The 19,194-nt window shown below is 41.3% G+C and overlaps 2 protein-coding genes across 2 annotated transcripts; both read left to right on the top strand.

The window, feature by feature from the left end:
- The first annotated feature begins 2,181 nt into the window (after nt 1-2,181).
- Nucleotides 2,182-3,147, top strand: LOC125897854 (odorant receptor 131-2-like). Its single transcript, XM_049591309.1, has one exon. The coding sequence runs from the start codon at nt 2,182-2,184 to the stop codon at nt 3,145-3,147; it is 966 nt and encodes a 321-aa protein (XP_049447266.1).
- A 6,394-nt stretch (nt 3,148-9,541) lies between these two features.
- LOC125897855 (odorant receptor 131-2-like) lies at nt 9,542-10,507 on the top strand. Its single transcript, XM_049591310.1, has one exon. It carries the CDS (start codon nt 9,542-9,544, stop codon nt 10,505-10,507), a length of 966 nt encoding a protein of 321 aa, XP_049447267.1.
- The last annotated feature ends 8,687 nt before the right edge of the window (nt 10,508-19,194 follow it).

Raw genomic sequence — 19,194 nt, forward strand, 5'->3', positions numbered from 1 at the left:
GTCAAATGCGAAGAACAAATTTCACACACTCAGGTTTCAACTTTAACTTTAACTTTAACTTTAATAACAACCCTGCAGCCACCTAGACACTTAGAGCTGACTCATTTTGCACCTGTGGCTGACAATACTGTCCGAGAGATCACCACCAGTCTGAGTTCATCTATATGCTGCCTCCATGTGTTACCCACTAGATTTCTAAAGTCTGTGCTGAGCAGTTTGTTACCACCACTCGCTCACATAGTGAACATGTCACCACAATCTGGAACATTCCCAAAGGCCTTGAAAACTGCAGTCATAAAGCCTCTCCTAAAGAAGAGCAGTCTTGATGCCACAGTACTGAACAACTACTGCCCATTTCAAATCTGCCGTTTTTAGGCAAAGTCCTTGAGAAAGTTGTTTACCAACAGCTTACTGACTTTCTCCTAATGAACAACTCCTTTGATGTTTTCCAGTCAGGTTTTAGACCCCATCACAGCACTGAGACCGCTCTTATTAAGGTGACAAATGACATCCGCCTGAACACTGACGCAGGCAAAGTCTCAGTTTTGGTCCTGCTAGATCTGAGTGCTGCTTTTGACACTGTCGATCATGAGATCCTTTCACAGAGACTAGAGGACTGGGTGGGCATCTCTGGCACTGCCCTAAATTGGTTGAAGTCCTATCTAGAAGACAGGAAGTACTTTGTTGAAATTGGTAACTGCGTCTCAGACCACATGGCCTTGACCTGTGGGGTGCCCCAAGGGTCAATCCTGGGACCCCTTCTGTTCAATCTCTACATGCTGCCTTTAGGCCAGTTAATACAAAGGAATAATGTGTCCTACCACAATTATGCAGACGACACTCAGATCTATGTCTCACTGACTGAGCTATACATTTACCACCTCCAAGCAGAAGGCAGAAGATAACATTATCTCAAACCCTGACCACGAAAACCTTTCCTTCTCTAGGCAGCTGTCTCCATATACAAAGCTGCCTGTACCGATGAGCAGCGTGAAAGTTAGGAGCATTCACTCTGCAGCTCAATCTGCAAAACAAAACAAAAAAATACTGCTCAACTTGAAAGAATCTCAGTCAACTGAGGGGTCTCTGACGATTCAACCCTCTGACTTTCAGGAGGCAGCCCTCAAGGACTGATCATTAACATAGACAAACTGAGATTGATCTGATAAATAGGATTTAAACCAACTTAGTGCAGTTCTTCTAAGGCCAATTTAAAGTTTAAATCTTTGTGACAGGATGTGATGTCAGTTGTATCAAATGCAGCACAAAGATCTATTAGAGCAGTACAGAGACAAATCCTTTGTTCAAAGCAATCAGAAAGTCAATTGTAATTTTCACTTGTGCTGTCTCTTTGTTATGATGAACTCTAAATCCTGACAGAAAATCCTCAAATAAACTATTGTTATGGAGAGAGTCATACAACTGATCAGCAACCATTTTCTCAAGATTCTTAGAGAGAAAGGGAAGATTAGATATAGTTGGCTAAATCCCCTGGATTGAGAGTGGACTTTCTTAAAATGAGGTTTACTTACAGCTGCTTTAAAGGCCTGTTAAAAAGATGTATTGATCTTATCTAATAAAGAAGTGTTTCCTAAGGATGAGACTTCTTAAGGTAGCATAGTTGTGATGAGGTCTTAGAGTCAAATGAATGGTTTGGATGAAGACGTTGATGTTAGTTAGTGAAGGTTGATGGGAAGAAAGCAATCTAAATATATATCAGGTCTTGAGGACTAAATAAGAAAACATACCAATGAGCAGTGTGCAATTGTAGTTTGACACCTTTTCAGAAAACATCATATCTGGACACTGCTGACAGATTCAGCAGTGTAACTCTTTCCATAAAGTGATATGAAGCACAGCAGCGCTTAATACAAGCAAAGCAACAGCTGAAATAATAGAATGTAACAAAGTTAGAGAGAGATGCTCTTCAGTCTCAGAAGGCATCACGTGGCCAGGTTTCTGACAAAGAATGGCAGAGAAATTACATATCCCTAAACAACAATGCAGATGTGATAGTGTGACATGAAATGGGTGGAAGGACAGAGCTCATATATAGTCTGTGAGGGTAGGCAACCTTACAGACGAGCTCCGCTCACATGGCAAGAAGCACAGATTGAACCTGCTAACTGTCTGTGTATTTTCATGTGAACTCCTGTTGGATCTTTGTTGCTGTGGGCTAAAATGTTGTATGCAAATCAATCTCTGATCAATGTCACTGCTGGACAGAAGTTTCTGGGCTTATTTGAGAGAGTGATGATTTCCACTCTGACCACAGTGCCATGCTGTGTGTTTCTCTTCATTAACGGGGTCATGTTATTCACTTTGAGGAGTAAAACAGTATTTCGTGAGACCTCTCGTTACATTCTTCTGTTTAACCTTCTCTTTGCAGACACTGTACAGATGGTACTGGGTCAGTTACTGTACCTACTGTCTGCTTGTAGAATAAGGCTGACATATCCTGTGTGTGGTGTTCTCATCATGCTTGCTAAATTTGCAAATCAAGTCTCTCCTGTCACACTGGTGGTGATGTCTCTGGAGAGATATGTAGCTGTGTGCTACCCACTGAGGCACTCTGCCATCATCACCATCAGAAACACAGCAGTGGCTATTATTGTGGTTTGGGCCTTCAGTTCACTAAATATCCTCACTCGAGTTCTGTTACTGTTAGAATTTCCTTTTGAAGACCTGGAGAGTCTGCAGATGAAAGATTTTTGTGGTACTTTTGTGATGCTTCTTGACCCAATGTCTGAGCATTATGACAAAGCCTACACTTGTTTTCTGTTTGTATCAGCTGGTACGGTGGTCACTTCTTCTTATATCGGTGTGATGATAGCAGCCAGGTCAGCCTCCACAGACAAAGCTTCAGCCCAAAAGTCTCGTAACACACTGCTGCTTCATCTGGTGCAGCTGGGCCTCAGTCTCGTGTCAGCTTTGTACACCCCAATGCTCATAGCTCTTTCAAGAATTGTAACAAGGATAATATTTGTGCGCTCCCAGACTGTTTTATATGTGTGTATTTTCATCTTCCCCAGATGTCTGAGTTCTCTCATTTATGGCATAAGAGATCATACCATCAGACCTGTCCTCATGTATCATCTATGTTGTCAACTGAAACTCTCAGTCGTCTCAGCCAAGGTCTCATGTTAGACTTGATGAAGTGTATTGAGATTTGTATGTGCTTGTAAATGTAGTATATACTGTAGATATCATATATAACAACCCCAAACTCCCAAACCCCCAGTGCAGACTCTGAAAATCTCACCATTTCAATTTTTACCCCTGAATATTTTTATTCAAAGCGTCAGTACTGTAAATTACAGCCTTTTACACTGATATAACACATAACTAAAAGTGCTGCATTGACACAGAACAAAGAGAGAAAGAAAAACAAATGAAGAAAACTCCAGCTCTGTTAATAAATGTCAATCTGTACAAAATGGAGTAAATGAATTGCAATAAATTTGAATGTGACAAGTATTTAAAATAAAAATTATACAAGCTCAGAAACTGCATTGTCCACAGAGAGTAATCATTGACTTGAAGAGCCGATAAATCTAAATCCTTAACATAATTTATGAAGCTGTTGAGCCTTCAATATTTAAGTTGTTGTTTCTTATGAAAGGCTTGATAACATCTGTCTTATTCATTGCGTAATGCTTGGTCTATTAATGTTCTTCCATAAATATGCAATACATTTTTTGGCATAAAGCAAGATGAGGTCCATAAGGGTTTTTTGGGGAGTTTTTCCTGATCAGCTGTGAGGGTCATAAGGACAGAGGGATGTCGTATGCTGTAAAGCCCTGTGAGGCAAATTGTGATTTGTGATATTGGGCTTTATAAATAAAATTGATTGATTGAGTGTGTAGTTATGTATTTAACCTCCTGCACTCCACCCCCATTTTGTAGCAAAAATGCCTAAAATGACATACCCAAATTAAAATGACTGTAGCCTCTGAACCGCTCTGACTACATGCATGCATGAGTTCTTACCAGAAAGAAAACTCTCTGAAGTTTCTTGCGAAGGTGTCAGAAACACTCTTGGTGATACAGAGACAGAGTAATGGGCCTCTGAAGTCAGTGAAAAGTTGAAGATTTTGCCAAAAATAAAATAAAAAATGATTTTCAGGATGAATAACTGTCTGTGGCTTCATCTGAGCAGGTAAATGACACTGTGGGGCTGTAGGCACACTATCAATGACCACTTGTTTCAAATTTGAAGAAGACTGCTCAAAGTATGACCATTCTACAGTGTTTTTTCCATGAAAAGATCCAGGCGGAGCTCCAAATGACAAGAGCGCTCACTCTGGTGCGAAATCCATAAGAAATAAAAGAAAACGATGCCGGATACAGGAAGCCGAGAGCTTCCTGAATCCGGTGATAGCAAACATCACATGGTTTGATGACGCAGTGCGCCTGTGAGATACCGTTTAAAGGACAACTTTGGTATTTTTCAACCTGGGCCCTATTTCCCCATGTGTATGTGTGCATATCATTCATAGGTACGACTCGTTCTAAAATTGGTTCAGTATTGAGGGAGGCGGATGCAACTGGAGCCGTGAAACGAGCTAAAACGGCACGGCAGCAGCACAACCACACACGTCACACTATTCAGGCACCGCTGCGATACGAGTTAACCTGCGAGACAGTGGAGGACAAAGGCTCCAGAGAAGAAGCCAAGTTAGTGACATCCAGAATGGCCGAGTTAGCAAGATGCAGTCACAGCACATGAGAGAGAGAGAGAGAGAGAGAGAGAAGGAGAGAAGGTGTCCGGTGTATTATAGGGGGGTCCTCCGGCAGACTAGGCCTAAGTCAGCCTAACTAGGGGCTGGTACAGGGCAAGCCTGAGCCAGCCCTAACTATAAGCTTTATCAAAGAGGAAAGTCTTAAGTCTAGTCTTAAATGTGGAGACGGTGTCTGCCTCCCGGACCGTAACAGGAAGATGATTCCACAGGAGAGGAGCCTGATAGCTGAAGGCTCTGGCTCCTGATCTACTTTTGGAGACTTTAGGGACCACGAGTAACCCTGCGTTCTCAGAGCGCAGTGTTCTGGTGGGATAATATGGCACTATGAGCTGTCTAAGATATGACGGAGCTTGACCATTTAGAGCTTTATAAGTTAACAGTAGGATTTTAAATTCAATTCTGGATTTTACAGGGAGCCAGTGCAGAGAAGCTAAAACAGGAGAAATATGATCTTGTTTCTTAGTTCCTGTTAGTACACGTGCTGCTGCATTCTGAATTAGCTGGAGAGTTTTTAAGGACTTACTAGAGCTACCTGATAATAGAGAGTTACAGTAATCCAGCCTAGAGGTAACAAAAGCGTGGACCAATTTTTTCTGCATCTTTTCGGGTCAGGATAGGCCTATTTTTCACAATATTACGCAGATGAAAAAATGCAGTCCATGAGGTTTGTTTTCAATGAGAATTAAAAGACAAATCTTGATCAAATATTACTCCAAGGTTTCTTACAGCAGTGCTAGAGGCCAGAGCAATGCCATCTAGAGAAACTATGTCATCAGATAAAGAGTCTCTGAGTTGTTTTGTTTTGGGGGCTTTTTAGCCTTTAATGTATAGGACAGACAAGCATGAAGGAAGAGAGAGAGGGAGTGACATGCAGCAAAGGGCCACAGGCTGGAGTCGAACCCGGGCCACTGCGGCAACAGCCTTGTACATGGGACGCCTGCTCTACCACTAAGCCACCAGCGCCCCAAGTTTTGTTTGAATTTAATATAAGGAAATTGGAGCTCATCCAGGTTTTTATGTCTTTAAGGCAATTATGAAGTTTAGTTAATTGATTACTTTCTTCGGGCTTCATAGATAAACACAACTGTGTATCATCCGCATAACAATGGAAAGTTACAGAGTGATTTCTAATGATGTTACCTAAAGGAAGCATATATAGAGTAAATAGGATTGGTCCGAGCACAGAATCTTGTGGAACTCCAAAACAAACTTTAGTACGTAAGGATGATTCATCGTGAACATTAACAAACTGAAAACGATCAGATAAATAAGATTTAAACCAGCTTAGTGCAGAACCTTTTAGGCCAATTAAGTGTTCCAGTCTCTGTAGCAGAATTTGATGGTCAATTGTGTCAAATGCTGCACTAAGATCTAATAAAACAAGTACAGAGACGAGTCCTTTGTCTGAAGCAATCAAAAGATCATTTGTAATTTTAACTAGTGCTGTCTCAGTGCTATGATGCACTCTAAATCCTGACTGAAATTCCTCAAATAAATTATTATCCTGGAGAAAATCACACAGCTGGTCTGCGACTACTTTCTCAAGGATCTTTGAAAATAAGGGAAGATTAGATATTGGTCTATAGTTGGCTAACGCCTCTGGATCCAGGGTGGGCTTTTTTAAGAGAGGTTCAATTACAGCTACTTTAACAGACTGTGGTACATAGCCTGGGGTTGTTCTTATTGTCTTCTATTAATGCTGAGTAATACTTTGCTCTGGCATTGCCGAGGCCCCTCTTATACGTTCTGAGACTGTCTGTCCAGATTAAACGAGATTCTTCCAGTTTGGTTAATCGCCAATTCCTTTCAAATTTTCGCGATATTTGTTTTAACTTACGGGTTTGAGAGTTATACCAAGGAGCGAACTTTCTTTGCTTTGTTAACTCTTTTTAAGACGAGTTACAGAGTTGAGTGTTGTTCACAGCGAGCCTACGATGCTATCGAAAAGATGATCAATTCGGGAGAGGTTAAAGTCGGGACGTGAAACCTCTGTTACTGAAGGACATGGTAGTAAATTTAACGATGGAGTAATCATTTCCTTAAATTTTGCAACAGTACGATCTGATAAACATCTAGTATAGTAACTGTTGATGAGTGGCATGTAATCGAGTAAAAAGAAATCAAAAGTAATCAGATAATGATCCAATAGCGAGGGATTCTGTGGAAAGACTGTTAGGTTATCAATTTCAATTCCATACGTCAGAACTAGATCGAGGGTATGGTTAAAACAGTGAGTGGGTTCATGTACACCCTGACTGAAGCCAATGGAGTCTAATAATGAGATAAACGCGGTAGCCAGGGAGTCATTATCAACGTCAACATGAATGTTAAAATCGCCTACACTAATAACTTTATCTGATTTAAGAACTAAACTGGATAAAAACTCTGAGAATTCAGATACAAATTCAGAATACGGGCCAGGAGCACGGTACACTATAACAAATAAAAGTGGCTGCGAGGTTTTCCAGGTCAGATGTAAAAGACTAAGAACGAGGCTTTCAAATGAATTATAATCTAGTTTAGGTTTAGAGCTGATTAACAGACTAGAGTTAAAAATGGCTGCAACTCCCCCTCCTCGGCCGCTGCCACAGTCGCTGTCTGTGGATATTTCTATTGAGCAGGAAATAAGATCACTGTATGGAGAATTCATAACCCAGATATTGATTCATTATTGGTAAGCGTGCAGACGAATTAATAATTGGAGTTATTAATTTGATTAGTCGCTTCCCTCATTAGGAGGGTGGTGCCCCAAACTTTATTACGAGTGCAAACATTCTCAAAAAGGTATTTCCCCTACACCACTAAACCAACTATTCATTGTGCCATTACCAGCACACTGTTCACACTGACACATAGCAATCTGTTTTCTCTGCATCTCTCACATCACAGCCTTCTCAGTCAGAGAATCCTTATTAAAAATTGTTGATATGTAAAATCAGCAGCACGTCCTCCACCCAGTGTCATATTTTACAGTATTATCTTAAGGTAAACTACATAAAAAAAGGTTGAAAATTTTTTTTTTTTTTTTAATGCTGTAGTTCATGTCTGATTAACAGAGGAATAAATAATTGAGGTCAAATAACAATTAAGATCAACAATCAACAAAACAATGATAAAACCTTCCATCATTATACATTATATGGAAAAGCAGGTGATGAGAATCCTTAAGTTATTATCTAAATAACAATGACAATTTATGGAGTGATTTCTAATAATGTTGCTAAGGGAAGCATATGTAAGTTAAATAGAATTGATCGATTCACAGAACCTTGTGGAACTTTGTGATTAACCTTAGCATGCATGGAGGATTCTAGGTCTGTGTATAAGAATTATGTCAGTCAAATCAGATTTGGCCATTCAGTATGAATATTCAAGTATTAGTTCCTTTTTATCCATAAGCTAACTGCTCAAACAGCACATTGGAAATGTGCAACAACATTTTTTTAAGATAGTAGATGCAACAAAAACCAAAGATTATCATATTAAGTTGCTGTGAGCTATACATTTACCACCTCTAAGCAGAAGGCAGAAGATAACATTATCTCAAACCCTGACCACGAAAACCTTTCCTTCTCTAGGCATCTGTCTCCATATACAAAGCTGCCTGTACCGATGAGCAGCGTGAAAGTTAGGAGCATTCACTCTGCAGCTCAGTCTGGGCCTGAAAGGTCCCCAGAGGTACACTGCATGCTGATTGAAAAACAAAACAAAACAAAAAAATACTGCTCAACTTGAAGGAATCTCAGTCAACTGAGGGGTCTCTGACGATTCAACCCTCTGACTTTCAGGAGGCAGCCCTCAAGGACTGATCATTAACATAGACAAACTGAGACTGATCTGATAAATAGGATTTAAACCAACTTAGTGCAGTTCTTCTAAGGCCAATTTAAAGGCTTCACATGACCAGGTTTCTGACAAAGAATGTCAGAGAAATTACATATCCCGAGCCTGAGTGTCAGACTGAAGCTCCCAGAACCTTCAGTCTGACATCGCCTCCACTGAAGGCGATTTACAAGGGGGAGGGAATTTGATTTTTCCCTAACCAATCAGTAGAGATCAACGACTCACTCAGAATCTCACGTCATTAGTATCCATGCCTCGGGGGTGCCGAAAACAAGCCAGTATTGCCCGTTTAAAATGTCTCCATCGTCGTGCACGCCCAGCTGCATCGCCGTTAAATCCAGTTTTGGCCAGTTTCCTTAATTTGGTCCTCCATTAACGTAGTGGCGAAATACCTTGATAGCATCATTAATGTGGTCTGTAGGATCTGTAGCGGTCGCCATTGTTGCTATCCTCACCAGTTACCCACCGGTGCACAGCTTGACATCAGCGTGGCGCTGATTGGCTAATCGCTAGACCCACCCCCACGCCCGGCGTTCATTGGTCCGTCCATCTTGTGGACGAGATAAATCGCAAATTCATTGCAGTATGCCAGACCAGAGATGCAAGCCTGCTCAGTTGAGTGGGCGGGATCTATGGTCTGGAACCAGGCTAACATATCCCTAAACTTCAACAATGCAGACGTGATAGTGTGACATGAAATGGGTGGAAGGACAGAGCTCATATATAGTCTGTGAGGGTAGGCAAACCTTACAGATGAGCTCCGCTCACATGGCAAGAAGCACAGATTGAACCTGCTAACTGTCTGCAGAGGGGAAATGTATTTGCTTTATTTCAGATTTTCCATGTGAACTCAACAGGCATGTCTGCTGACGTTGGATCTTTGTTGCTGTGGGCATACAAACTGGAAGGAATTAATTGTGTTTTACATCGATTAATGGTTTAATTGCTTCTCTAAAATGTTGTATGCAAATCAATCTCTGATCAATGTCACTGCTGGACAAATGTTTCAGGGCTTATTGGAGAGAGTGATGATTTCCACTCTGACTACAGTGCCATGCTGTGTGTTTCTCTTCATTAACGGGGTCATGTTATTCACTTTGAGGAGTAAAACAGTATTTCGTGAGACCTCTCGTTACATTCTTCTGTTTAACCTTCTCTTTGCAGACACTGTACAGATGGTAGTGGGTCAGTTACTGTACCTACTGGCTGCTTGTAGAATAAGGCTGACATATCCTGTGTGTGGTGTTCTCATCATGCTTGCTAAATTTGCAGATAAAGTCTCTCCTGTCACACTGGTGGTGATGTCTCTGGAGAGATATGTAGCTGTGTGCTACCCACTGAGGCACTCTGCCATCATCACCATCAGAAACACAGCAGTGGCTATTATTGTGGTTTGGGCCTTCAGTTCACTAAATATACTCACAAGAGTTCTTTTAATGTTAGATTTTCCTTTTGAAGATCTGGAGAGTCTGCAGATGAAATATTTTTGTGGTACTTTTGTAATGCTTCTTGACCCAATGTCTGAGCATTATGACAATGCCTACACTTGTTTTCTGTTTGTATCAGCTGGTACGGTGGTCACTTCTTCTTATATCGGTGTGATGATAGCAGCCAGGTCAGCCTCCACAGACAAAGCTTCAGCCCAAAAGGCTCGTAACACACTGCTGCTTCATCTGGTGCAGCTGGGCCTCAGTCTCGTGTCAACTATGCACAACTCAATGCTCATAGCTCTTTCGAGAATTGCAACAAGGATAATATTTGTGCGCTCCCAGACTGTTTTATATGTGTGTATTTTCATCTTCCCCAGATGTCTGAGTTCTCTCATTTATGGCATAAGAGATCATACCATCAGACCTGTCCTCATGTACCATCTATGTTGTCGACTGAAACTCTCAGTCGTCTCAGCCAAGGTCTCATGTTAGACTTGATGAAGTGTATTGAGATTTGTATGTGCTTGTAAATGTAGTATATACTGTAGATATCATATATAACAACCCCAAACGGAGTCTAGATGATTTCATGAGCAAGAAATACAAAATTAAATTGAAATTATTAAATCAAATCTTACAGAAGCTTCTTAAGAACCACATTCGATTTTAAGTCTGGCTTTGAATTTAGGACAGAAGCAGCCTAATGAGTGCAGATTCTGAAAATCTCACCATTTCAATTTTTACCCCTGAATATTTTTATTTAAAGTGTCAGTACTGTAAATTACAGCCTTTTACACTGATATATAACTAAACTAAAAGTAACTGCATTGACACAGAACAAAGAGAGAAAGAAAAACAAATAAAGAAAACTCCAGCTCTGTTAATAAATGTCAATCTGTACAAAATGGAGTCAATTTGAATGTGAAAAGTTTTTAAAATAAAAATTATACAAGCTCAGAAACTGCATTGTCCACAGAAAGTAATCATTGACTTGAAGAGCCGATAAATCTAAATCCTTAACATAATTTATGAAGCTGTTGAGCCTTCAGTATTTAAGTTGTTGTTTCTCATGAAAGGCTTGATAACATCTGTCTTATTCATTGCGTAATGCTTGGTCTATTAATGTTCTTCCATAAATATGCAATACATTTTTTTGCATGACGCAAGATGAGGTCCATAAATGCATGTTCATTTTAGGGTTCAAGGCTGATGGGCCTATTGTTTCTGTTTCATTTCTGCTTTTACACATTCCCGTGACATGTTACATCCTAGACATATGAAATTTTTACCAGTGATTAGAAGTTGTGTGCAGATTAGAGGGTGACACGGGAGTGGATTTTCAGTCCTGTCCCATCCCACTCCCGTGTTGTGTTTCAGTTACAGTAAAAAAAAAAAAATGTTTTAAAAAAAAATACAGTACATGGATCACACAATGCCTACCTTAATTATTTTAATTATTTTTACATTCACTCCACATTGAAGCTGTTCAGAATGACAAACACATTTGATTTCTGATGTGGTCAGACAACACGTCATAAGAACCAGTTCTGAGAAAGAAAAATGTAGTTAAAGTATTGCAGGAAAAGTAATGTTTGGTTCCTCTGACTGATATTATTATATATGACATCATTAGATTATTAATAGTGAAGCATCAGTGTTAGAGCAGCATGTTACTGTTGTAGCTGCTGGAGGTGGAGCTAGTTTCAACTACTTTATAAAAATTTGACTATTGTTATGATTCCCAGTCCCACACGCTCCCGTTAACGTTTTTTCCCATCCCGTCCCAATCACGTGACGAATAGTGAAACTGATTCACGTGCACCATGGGACTCCCAGAAAAATGTCAGCCACTCGTACAGATAGGTGCTCAAGAAACATGACGCCAGTTGGCCAGATGGGGTCACTATAATTAAGGCTCCAAAATTCTGACACACATTCTTTGACACACAGGTGCAGCTCAATGTGGTCAATAAAAAACACACAAGAGCCACGATTGGAGTATGTCTGCAGACGCTGGATCTTTGTTTGCTGTGGGCATACAAACTGTAAGAAATTGTGTTAGTGCTGCAGCTGCATATTGCTTTTATTGCGTTTATTTATGTTTCTGTGTTATTTTATGTGGTTATATGTTATCCGTACAATAACGTTGTGCAATTAGGATTACTGGCATTTAAGTTTAGTCGTTTTAGATGAATGTATGCCCCTACACCACGCCAGGAGACAACGTGGATGCCGGAGCTAACGAGCTAGCATTCTATAGCTGCATGATTGCTACACAGCGGCAGTGCAATGGTGTGGTGGAGAAGATCAGTGTCTAAAGGGGCAGCAACAGAGCAACCAGTCAGCCATAGAAGTTAGCCCCTGTGCGCGGGGGTGGAGGTGTGACGCCGCGGGAGGAGCTGGAACATCCAGTGGGTAGGCGCCAATGGCCATGGCCGAGCAGCTGGATCTTCAACTGGACAGCTGGGCAGCTTGTCACCATAGCGACTGCACATCCGGTCACAATCCACCTAACGGACTTCCTGGCCACAGCAGTGGAGGTGGGGTGTTCAAGGAGAATACAGCGTCCAGTGGGTCGATGCCAAGGGTAGTAGCCTTGCACCTGGACACTGCAGCGACAGCTCGAAGGTCAGAAACAACGCAGCCATGACGGCACACATGACGGGATAAAAGCAAGGCACCCCCGGACCATCTGCCAAAGTACATAAGAGCGAAGCCAGCTGCGAAATCACAGCAGAGAAAGAGGGGCAGGAGAGGCTCCCAGACGCGGTAATAGACCATCTTTGCCCTCAGTTATACTAAGCAACGTAAGGTTGTTGCGCTGTAAAATGGAGGAGCTATGGGTAAACAGAAGATTTTGCCATCAATATAGAGAATCAAGCGTTATCGCACTGACGGAGACTTGGCTCCATCAGGACACCTCGGACTCACTGGTGGAGCTGGAGGGCTTCTCCTGCATCTGTGCGGACAGAAATGACTTATCAGGGAAATCAAGAGGTGGGGGGTTAATTGTCTGTGTTAGGAATAACTGGTGCAAGCAATTTAAAGTAAGACAGAGTCTGTGTGGTCCGGATCTGGAGCTTCTATGTATATCTATGCGTCCCTTTTACCTCCCTAGAGAGTTTGGCAATATTATTCTGTGTTTAGCATACATCCCTCCCAGTGGTTACGCTGGTAGAGTTACTAACCTTATATCAGAATTTGTTCACTCCTAACTCCAACGTCCTCCGGGGGTCCCGGTTTTTGTACTTGGGGATATGAACCATTGTAAACTAGAGCCAGCACTACCGGGGTTTCAGTAATATGTAAAGTGTGTCACCAGAAACTCAAAAATACTGGATAAATGCTTTGGTAACATTTTTGGTGCTTACAGGTCAATTACCCTTCCTCCAATCGCAAATTCACTCAACGGTGCATCTTATGCCCACTTATAAATCAGTGCCAAAGTCAACCAAGCCCCAGCACAAAACAGTGCTGAAGTGGACTGACGACAGCATAGAAACACTGAGGGGCTGCTTCCTCAGCACTGATTGGAGCATGTTTCATAGTTTAGAGCCTGAAGAGACTACAACAACCATCACAGACGACATCAGTATGTGTGTGGATAATGTGGTTGAGAAAAAAGATATCTCACATTTCCCCAGTAATAAAGTTGACATTACTAAGGAGATTGAAGCATGTATTAACAGGAAAAAGTTAGTTTTTAAAAACAAAGATCGTGCAGGTGTGTCACAGTCTCTCCTGGATTACAGCTGTCAGCCAGGTTGTTTGTTTTCTTTCCACCCCCCCTCGCTCTGCACTCTGCCAGCCCAGCAATCCTCTACACCTGTTCCTGCCTCTGCTGCCTCACACACCTGATCCTCATCTCATCATCATCCAGCCACTACAAAAGCTGACAAGGTGTGGCCATCGTGCAAAAGGAGCTTAACCATTTGCTTGGGAAGGCAAGAGATAAACATCACTCTGACATTGAACAAAGCTTTAGAGCCAAGGATAACAGGAACATGTGACTGTATGAAGAACATAACTAATATGACCCCATGTAAGAAACAGCTCGTAACCTAGGATGATTCAGGTAGGGCAAGTGAACTACATGACTTCTTCCTCAGGTTTGAGGATCAGGACTTCTCCTTGAAGGGGAAGGAGATTTTAGACACTATGAATCCTACTGGGAAATGTGACCTCTTAATTTCACCACAGCTGGTGCAGGCTGTCTTTAGCAAAGTTTGCAAAAGAAAATCAACGAGTACCGACGGCTTGCCTGCCTTTTTGTCAAAAAGTTGTGCTTTGGAATTTTTCCCATATTTCAACCGTCACTTAACAGTCACACAGTGCCAGGTCTGTGGAAAAAATCTGTCATTGTTCCAGTCCCTAAGGGTTCGTGTCCAACTGTGAATGATGACTATAGACCTGTCTCATTAACATCGGTTGTGATGAAAAGTTTTGAAAGGATGATTGTCAATATGCTTAAATCTGAGGTTGTTCATTGTTTAGATCCTCTACAATTTGCCTACAGACAGGGTCGTAGCACTGAGGATGCAGCTATTTCTGTCACTCATTTTATTAATAAGCATCTAGAGGACCCCAAACCATATGCTAGAGTTTTATTTGCAGATTTTAGTTGAGCTTTTAACTCAGTCCAACCCTACCTGATCATTGAGAAGTTAATCAACATGAAGGTGAATTCTTTTATCATCAACTGGTTTTATTCTTTCTTAATGAGTAGGACCCAACAAGTCAGAGTGAACAGCTCACTCTCAGCAGTAAAACAGTGGAGCACAGGTGTGCCTCAGGGCTCTGTCAGTTCTCCTGTACTCTTGACATTGTACATTAAAGAATGTAGGAGTTCACATCCTAACAATCATGTCATCAAATTTTCAGATGACACCAACATCTTGAGCCTGTTAGATGTGAATGTTTGCCCCTCTGTGTACTTCAGTGAGATAGCCACCTGGTTTACGTCCCAAGTCCCTTAAAATTACTGCTAACCACTTTACCTAGCCACCTTACATAACTGTTTAGTCTCTCCCCCTTAGGAAACATGCAAGGAGTCAGGAGTTAAGGAGTGAGGAGCGAGGATTGCTGATTAAAGAGCGTGATAATAACTACCTAAAATAACAAGAAACGTGTTTGGAGAAATTTTATTTGATGTGTACTTTGAGCTGTTAGTGTCCCTTCTGAGGGAATCACCTTGTTGTTTACAAATACTTCCGGGTAGAAAACCAGCGGAGTTTAGCAACATATATATATACACATCTCACGTTTTTCACGTCACTGTATCACCGTTTAGACTAATCTGGTGTTTGTAAAGCCTATAAACACAATGATTGAACAAACATTACTATCACGTTCTGAAATTAATAACATGGTTATCGTAGATTAGCGAGGCTAACTGTTAGCTGTTAGCCCCGTTAGCTGTGTCTGTAATGACTCACTAACTCTAAACGGTCCGTGAAGAAAATATTTTTTCCAGCGGATGTCTTAGTTATAACATGATTGAGCTAACTGGAGTAGTTTAATGTCGTATCCGACAACGGGAGACATTTAACAGATGTCGTACTGATAGCTTTGCTGCTGCTGCGCCACTGGGGCTTTCTAGACATCGAGATTTCCCAAAACTGAATAAATACCACACATCGCAACACAAAACTGCTTTGCTAGCTCAATCATGTTGTAACTAAGACATCCGCTGGAAAAAATATTTTTTTCACGGACCGTTTAATGAGTTAATGAGTCATTACAGACACTGCTAACGGGGCTAAGAACTGACGGTTGTTAGCTTAGCTTAGGTTGTTAATCCAAGGGACATAACAACTCAAAGTACACGCCAAATAAAATTTCTCCAAACACGTTTCTTGTTATTTTAGGTAGTTATTATCACGCTAATGTATGTTCATGTCCATTTGATAAGTTGGTTTTAATTCGTTATTTGATTCTATAAACAGTCTGACCATCTCGAGCTTTTATTTTGGTACTTCCGGTGACCGGCAGTGTGAATTTGCATATTAGCTAAATATTTAGTTTCACCCAAAACATTTAGATTTAACATTTAGATTTAGATTTTAGATTTAACATTTAGATTTATATTTAGATTTAATATTTAGATTTAACATTTAGATTTAGATTTAGCATTTAGATTTAACATTTAACATTTGGGTGCCACATTTAATATTTAGATTTAACTATTTAATATATTTCTAAGTTAACAAATATTGCTGTAAATGTGGTAAAAGGTGACGTTAAAAAAATCACAATACTTTTTTAAACATTGTTTGAAGCTAAATGTGGCAAAATGCTGATGTTATTTTCAGCGTGAGACACTTTACAAACGGCACCCCATACTTTACAGCATACGACATCCCTCTGTCCTTATGACCCTCACAGCTGATCAGGAAAAACTCCCCAAAAATCCCTTTAACGGGGAAAAAAACAGTAGAAACCTCAGGAAGAGCAAATGAGGAGGGATCCCTCTTCCAGGACGGACAGACGTGCAACAGATGTCGTACAGAACAGATCAGCATAATAAATTAACAGTAATGAGACAATGAGACAGACAGAGAGACAGAGAGAGAGAGACAGAGAGAGATGCAGGACAGACGGTAATGACAGTAGCTTACAACAGCAATAATGAAAGTAATATTATAATTAATATTACAGGCTATTTTGGTGCAATATGTTGAAAGTATAAATTAATATCTGATAGTATACATATGTGACAATAATCATATGTGTATAATGACAGTAGAAGTATGACTAATGATAACAGCAGCAGCAGGAGGCATCTGGCAGGACCACGGCAGCAGCACAACCACACACGTCACGCTGTCCAGGCACCGCTGTGATATGAGTTAATCTGAGAGACAGTGGAGCACAAAGGCTCCGGAGAAGAAGCCGAGTTAGTGACATCCAGAATGGCCGAGTTAGCAAGATGCAGTAACAGGACGTGAGAAAGAGAGAGAGAAGGAGAGAAGGGGCTCGGTGTATTATAGGGGGGTCCTCCGGCAGACTAGGCCTAAGTCAGCCTAACTAGGGGCTGGTACAGGGCAAGCCTGAGCCAGCCCTAACTATAAGCTTTATCAAAGAGGAAAGTCTTAAGTCTAGTCTTAAATGTGGAGACGGTGTCTGCCTCCCGGACCACAACAGGAAGATGATTCCACAGGAGAGGAGCCTGATAGCTGAAGGCTCTGGCTCCTGATCTACTTTTGGAGACTTTAGAGACCACGAGTAACCCTGCGTTCTCAGAGCGCAGTGTTCTGGTGGGATAATATGGCACTATGAGCTCTCTAAGATATGACAGAGCTTGACCATTTAGAGTTTTATAAGTTAATGTCAGATCCTTGTCTAACAAATCATTTTTAATTAATAATTTGATCTCTTCGTATAATCTTGATTTTATGTTTTTAACTGAGACATGCCTTGACAAAAACACAGGTAATGCTGTTCTAACGGAATCAGCTCCACCCAACTACAAATTTGAATCTGAAACACGAGAAAACAAAAAAAGTGGAGGTGTCTGTGCAATATTTAGAGATCATATGGTTATGCACAGGTTGTCATTTGGGGTGTTTTCATCATTTGAGTATGTATCCTTTAAAATGGAGCTAAAACAATCTCCGTCCATACTCTGTGTAGTTATATACAAGCCTCCCCAGCACCGTCAAAGTTTTATTGATGATTTTACCAGGATGCTTTCAATTGTATGCACAGACTTTGATGGTTTGGTTATTACAGGTGATTTTAATGGACATGTGGATAATGTCTGTGACAGAAATGCTAAAGAGCTCAGTGCTGTCCTTGAAACCTTTGGCCTGACTCGGCATGTGTGTGAGCCCACCCACAGCAGAGCGCAGCACACTCTGGACCTGCTCATTACAAAGGCAGTTAATATTTCAAACATCAGTGTGGTTGATGTCGCTCTGTCTGATCATTTCTGTGTCTTCTTTGACCTGTCTGTTTCTCCCAAACCACCGGCTGGTCCTGCAGTTGTTCGGAGGAGACACATAAATAACAGCACAGGTGCTCTGTTCATGGAAATGATAAGCTTTGAAAATGCCTCATGTTCTAATGTTGATGATTTGTTGAACTCTGTTACTTTGAGTGTTTTGAATGTTCTGGACACCATTGCCCCTGTGAAGGTTAAAATGGTTAAAAATAAGCAGAAGGCGCCATGGAGGAATGACGACTCGGTCAGGGCACAGAAAAGGGAGTGCCGGAGGGCCGAGCGGAAATGGTGCAAGTCAAAGATTCATGTTCATTATGAAATTTATAAAGAAAAGTTGTACATGTTCAACCGGATCTTACGTAGAACAAGGGAGAGGTACTTTTCTGAAATCATTGGAAACTGCAGTAACAACTCACGTGTCTTATTTGCAACAGTGAACAGATTAACAAACCTTCCAGCTCAACTGCTGTTGGAACTGATCTCCACATCTAAGTGTAATGAGTTTGCAGTATTCTTTTGCGAGAGAGTGTAGAGTAGTAGAGTGTCCGCCCTGAGACTGGGAGGTCGTGGGTTCGATCCCCGGCCGGGTCATACCAAAGACTATAAAAATGGGACCCATTGCCTCCCTGCTTGGCACTCAGCATCAGGGGTTGGAATTGGGGGGTTAGATCACCACATGATTCCCGAGCGCGGCACTGCTGCTGCTCACCGCTCCCTCAGGGGATGGGTCAAATGCGGAGAACAAATTTCACACACTCAGGTTTCAAATTTAACTTTAACTTTAATAACAACCCTGCAGCCACCTAGACACTTAGAGCTGACTCATTTTGCACCTGTGGCTGACAATACTGTCCAAGAGATCACCACCAGTCTGAGTTCATCTACATGCTGCCTCGATGTGTTACCCACTAGATTTCTAAAGTCTGTGCTGAGCAGTTTGTTACCACCACTCGCTCACATAGTTAACATGTCACCACAATCTGGAACATTCCCAAAGGCCTTGAAAACTGCAGTCATAAAGCCTCTCCTAAAGAAGAGCAGTCTTGATGCCACAGTACTGAACAACTACCGGCCCATTTCAAATCTGCCGTTTTTAGGCAAAGTCCTTGAGAAAGTTGTTTACCAACAGCTTACTGACTTTCTCCTAATGAACAACTCTTTTGATGTTTTCCAGTCAGGTTTTAGACCCCATCACAGCACTGAGACCGCTCTTATTAAGGTGACAAATGACATCCGC

The sequence above is a fragment of the Epinephelus fuscoguttatus genome, linkage group LG12 (assembly GCF_011397635.1).
Source record: "Epinephelus fuscoguttatus linkage group LG12, E.fuscoguttatus.final_Chr_v1".
Classification (NCBI taxonomy): Eukaryota; Metazoa; Chordata; class Actinopteri; order Perciformes; family Serranidae; genus Epinephelus; species Epinephelus fuscoguttatus.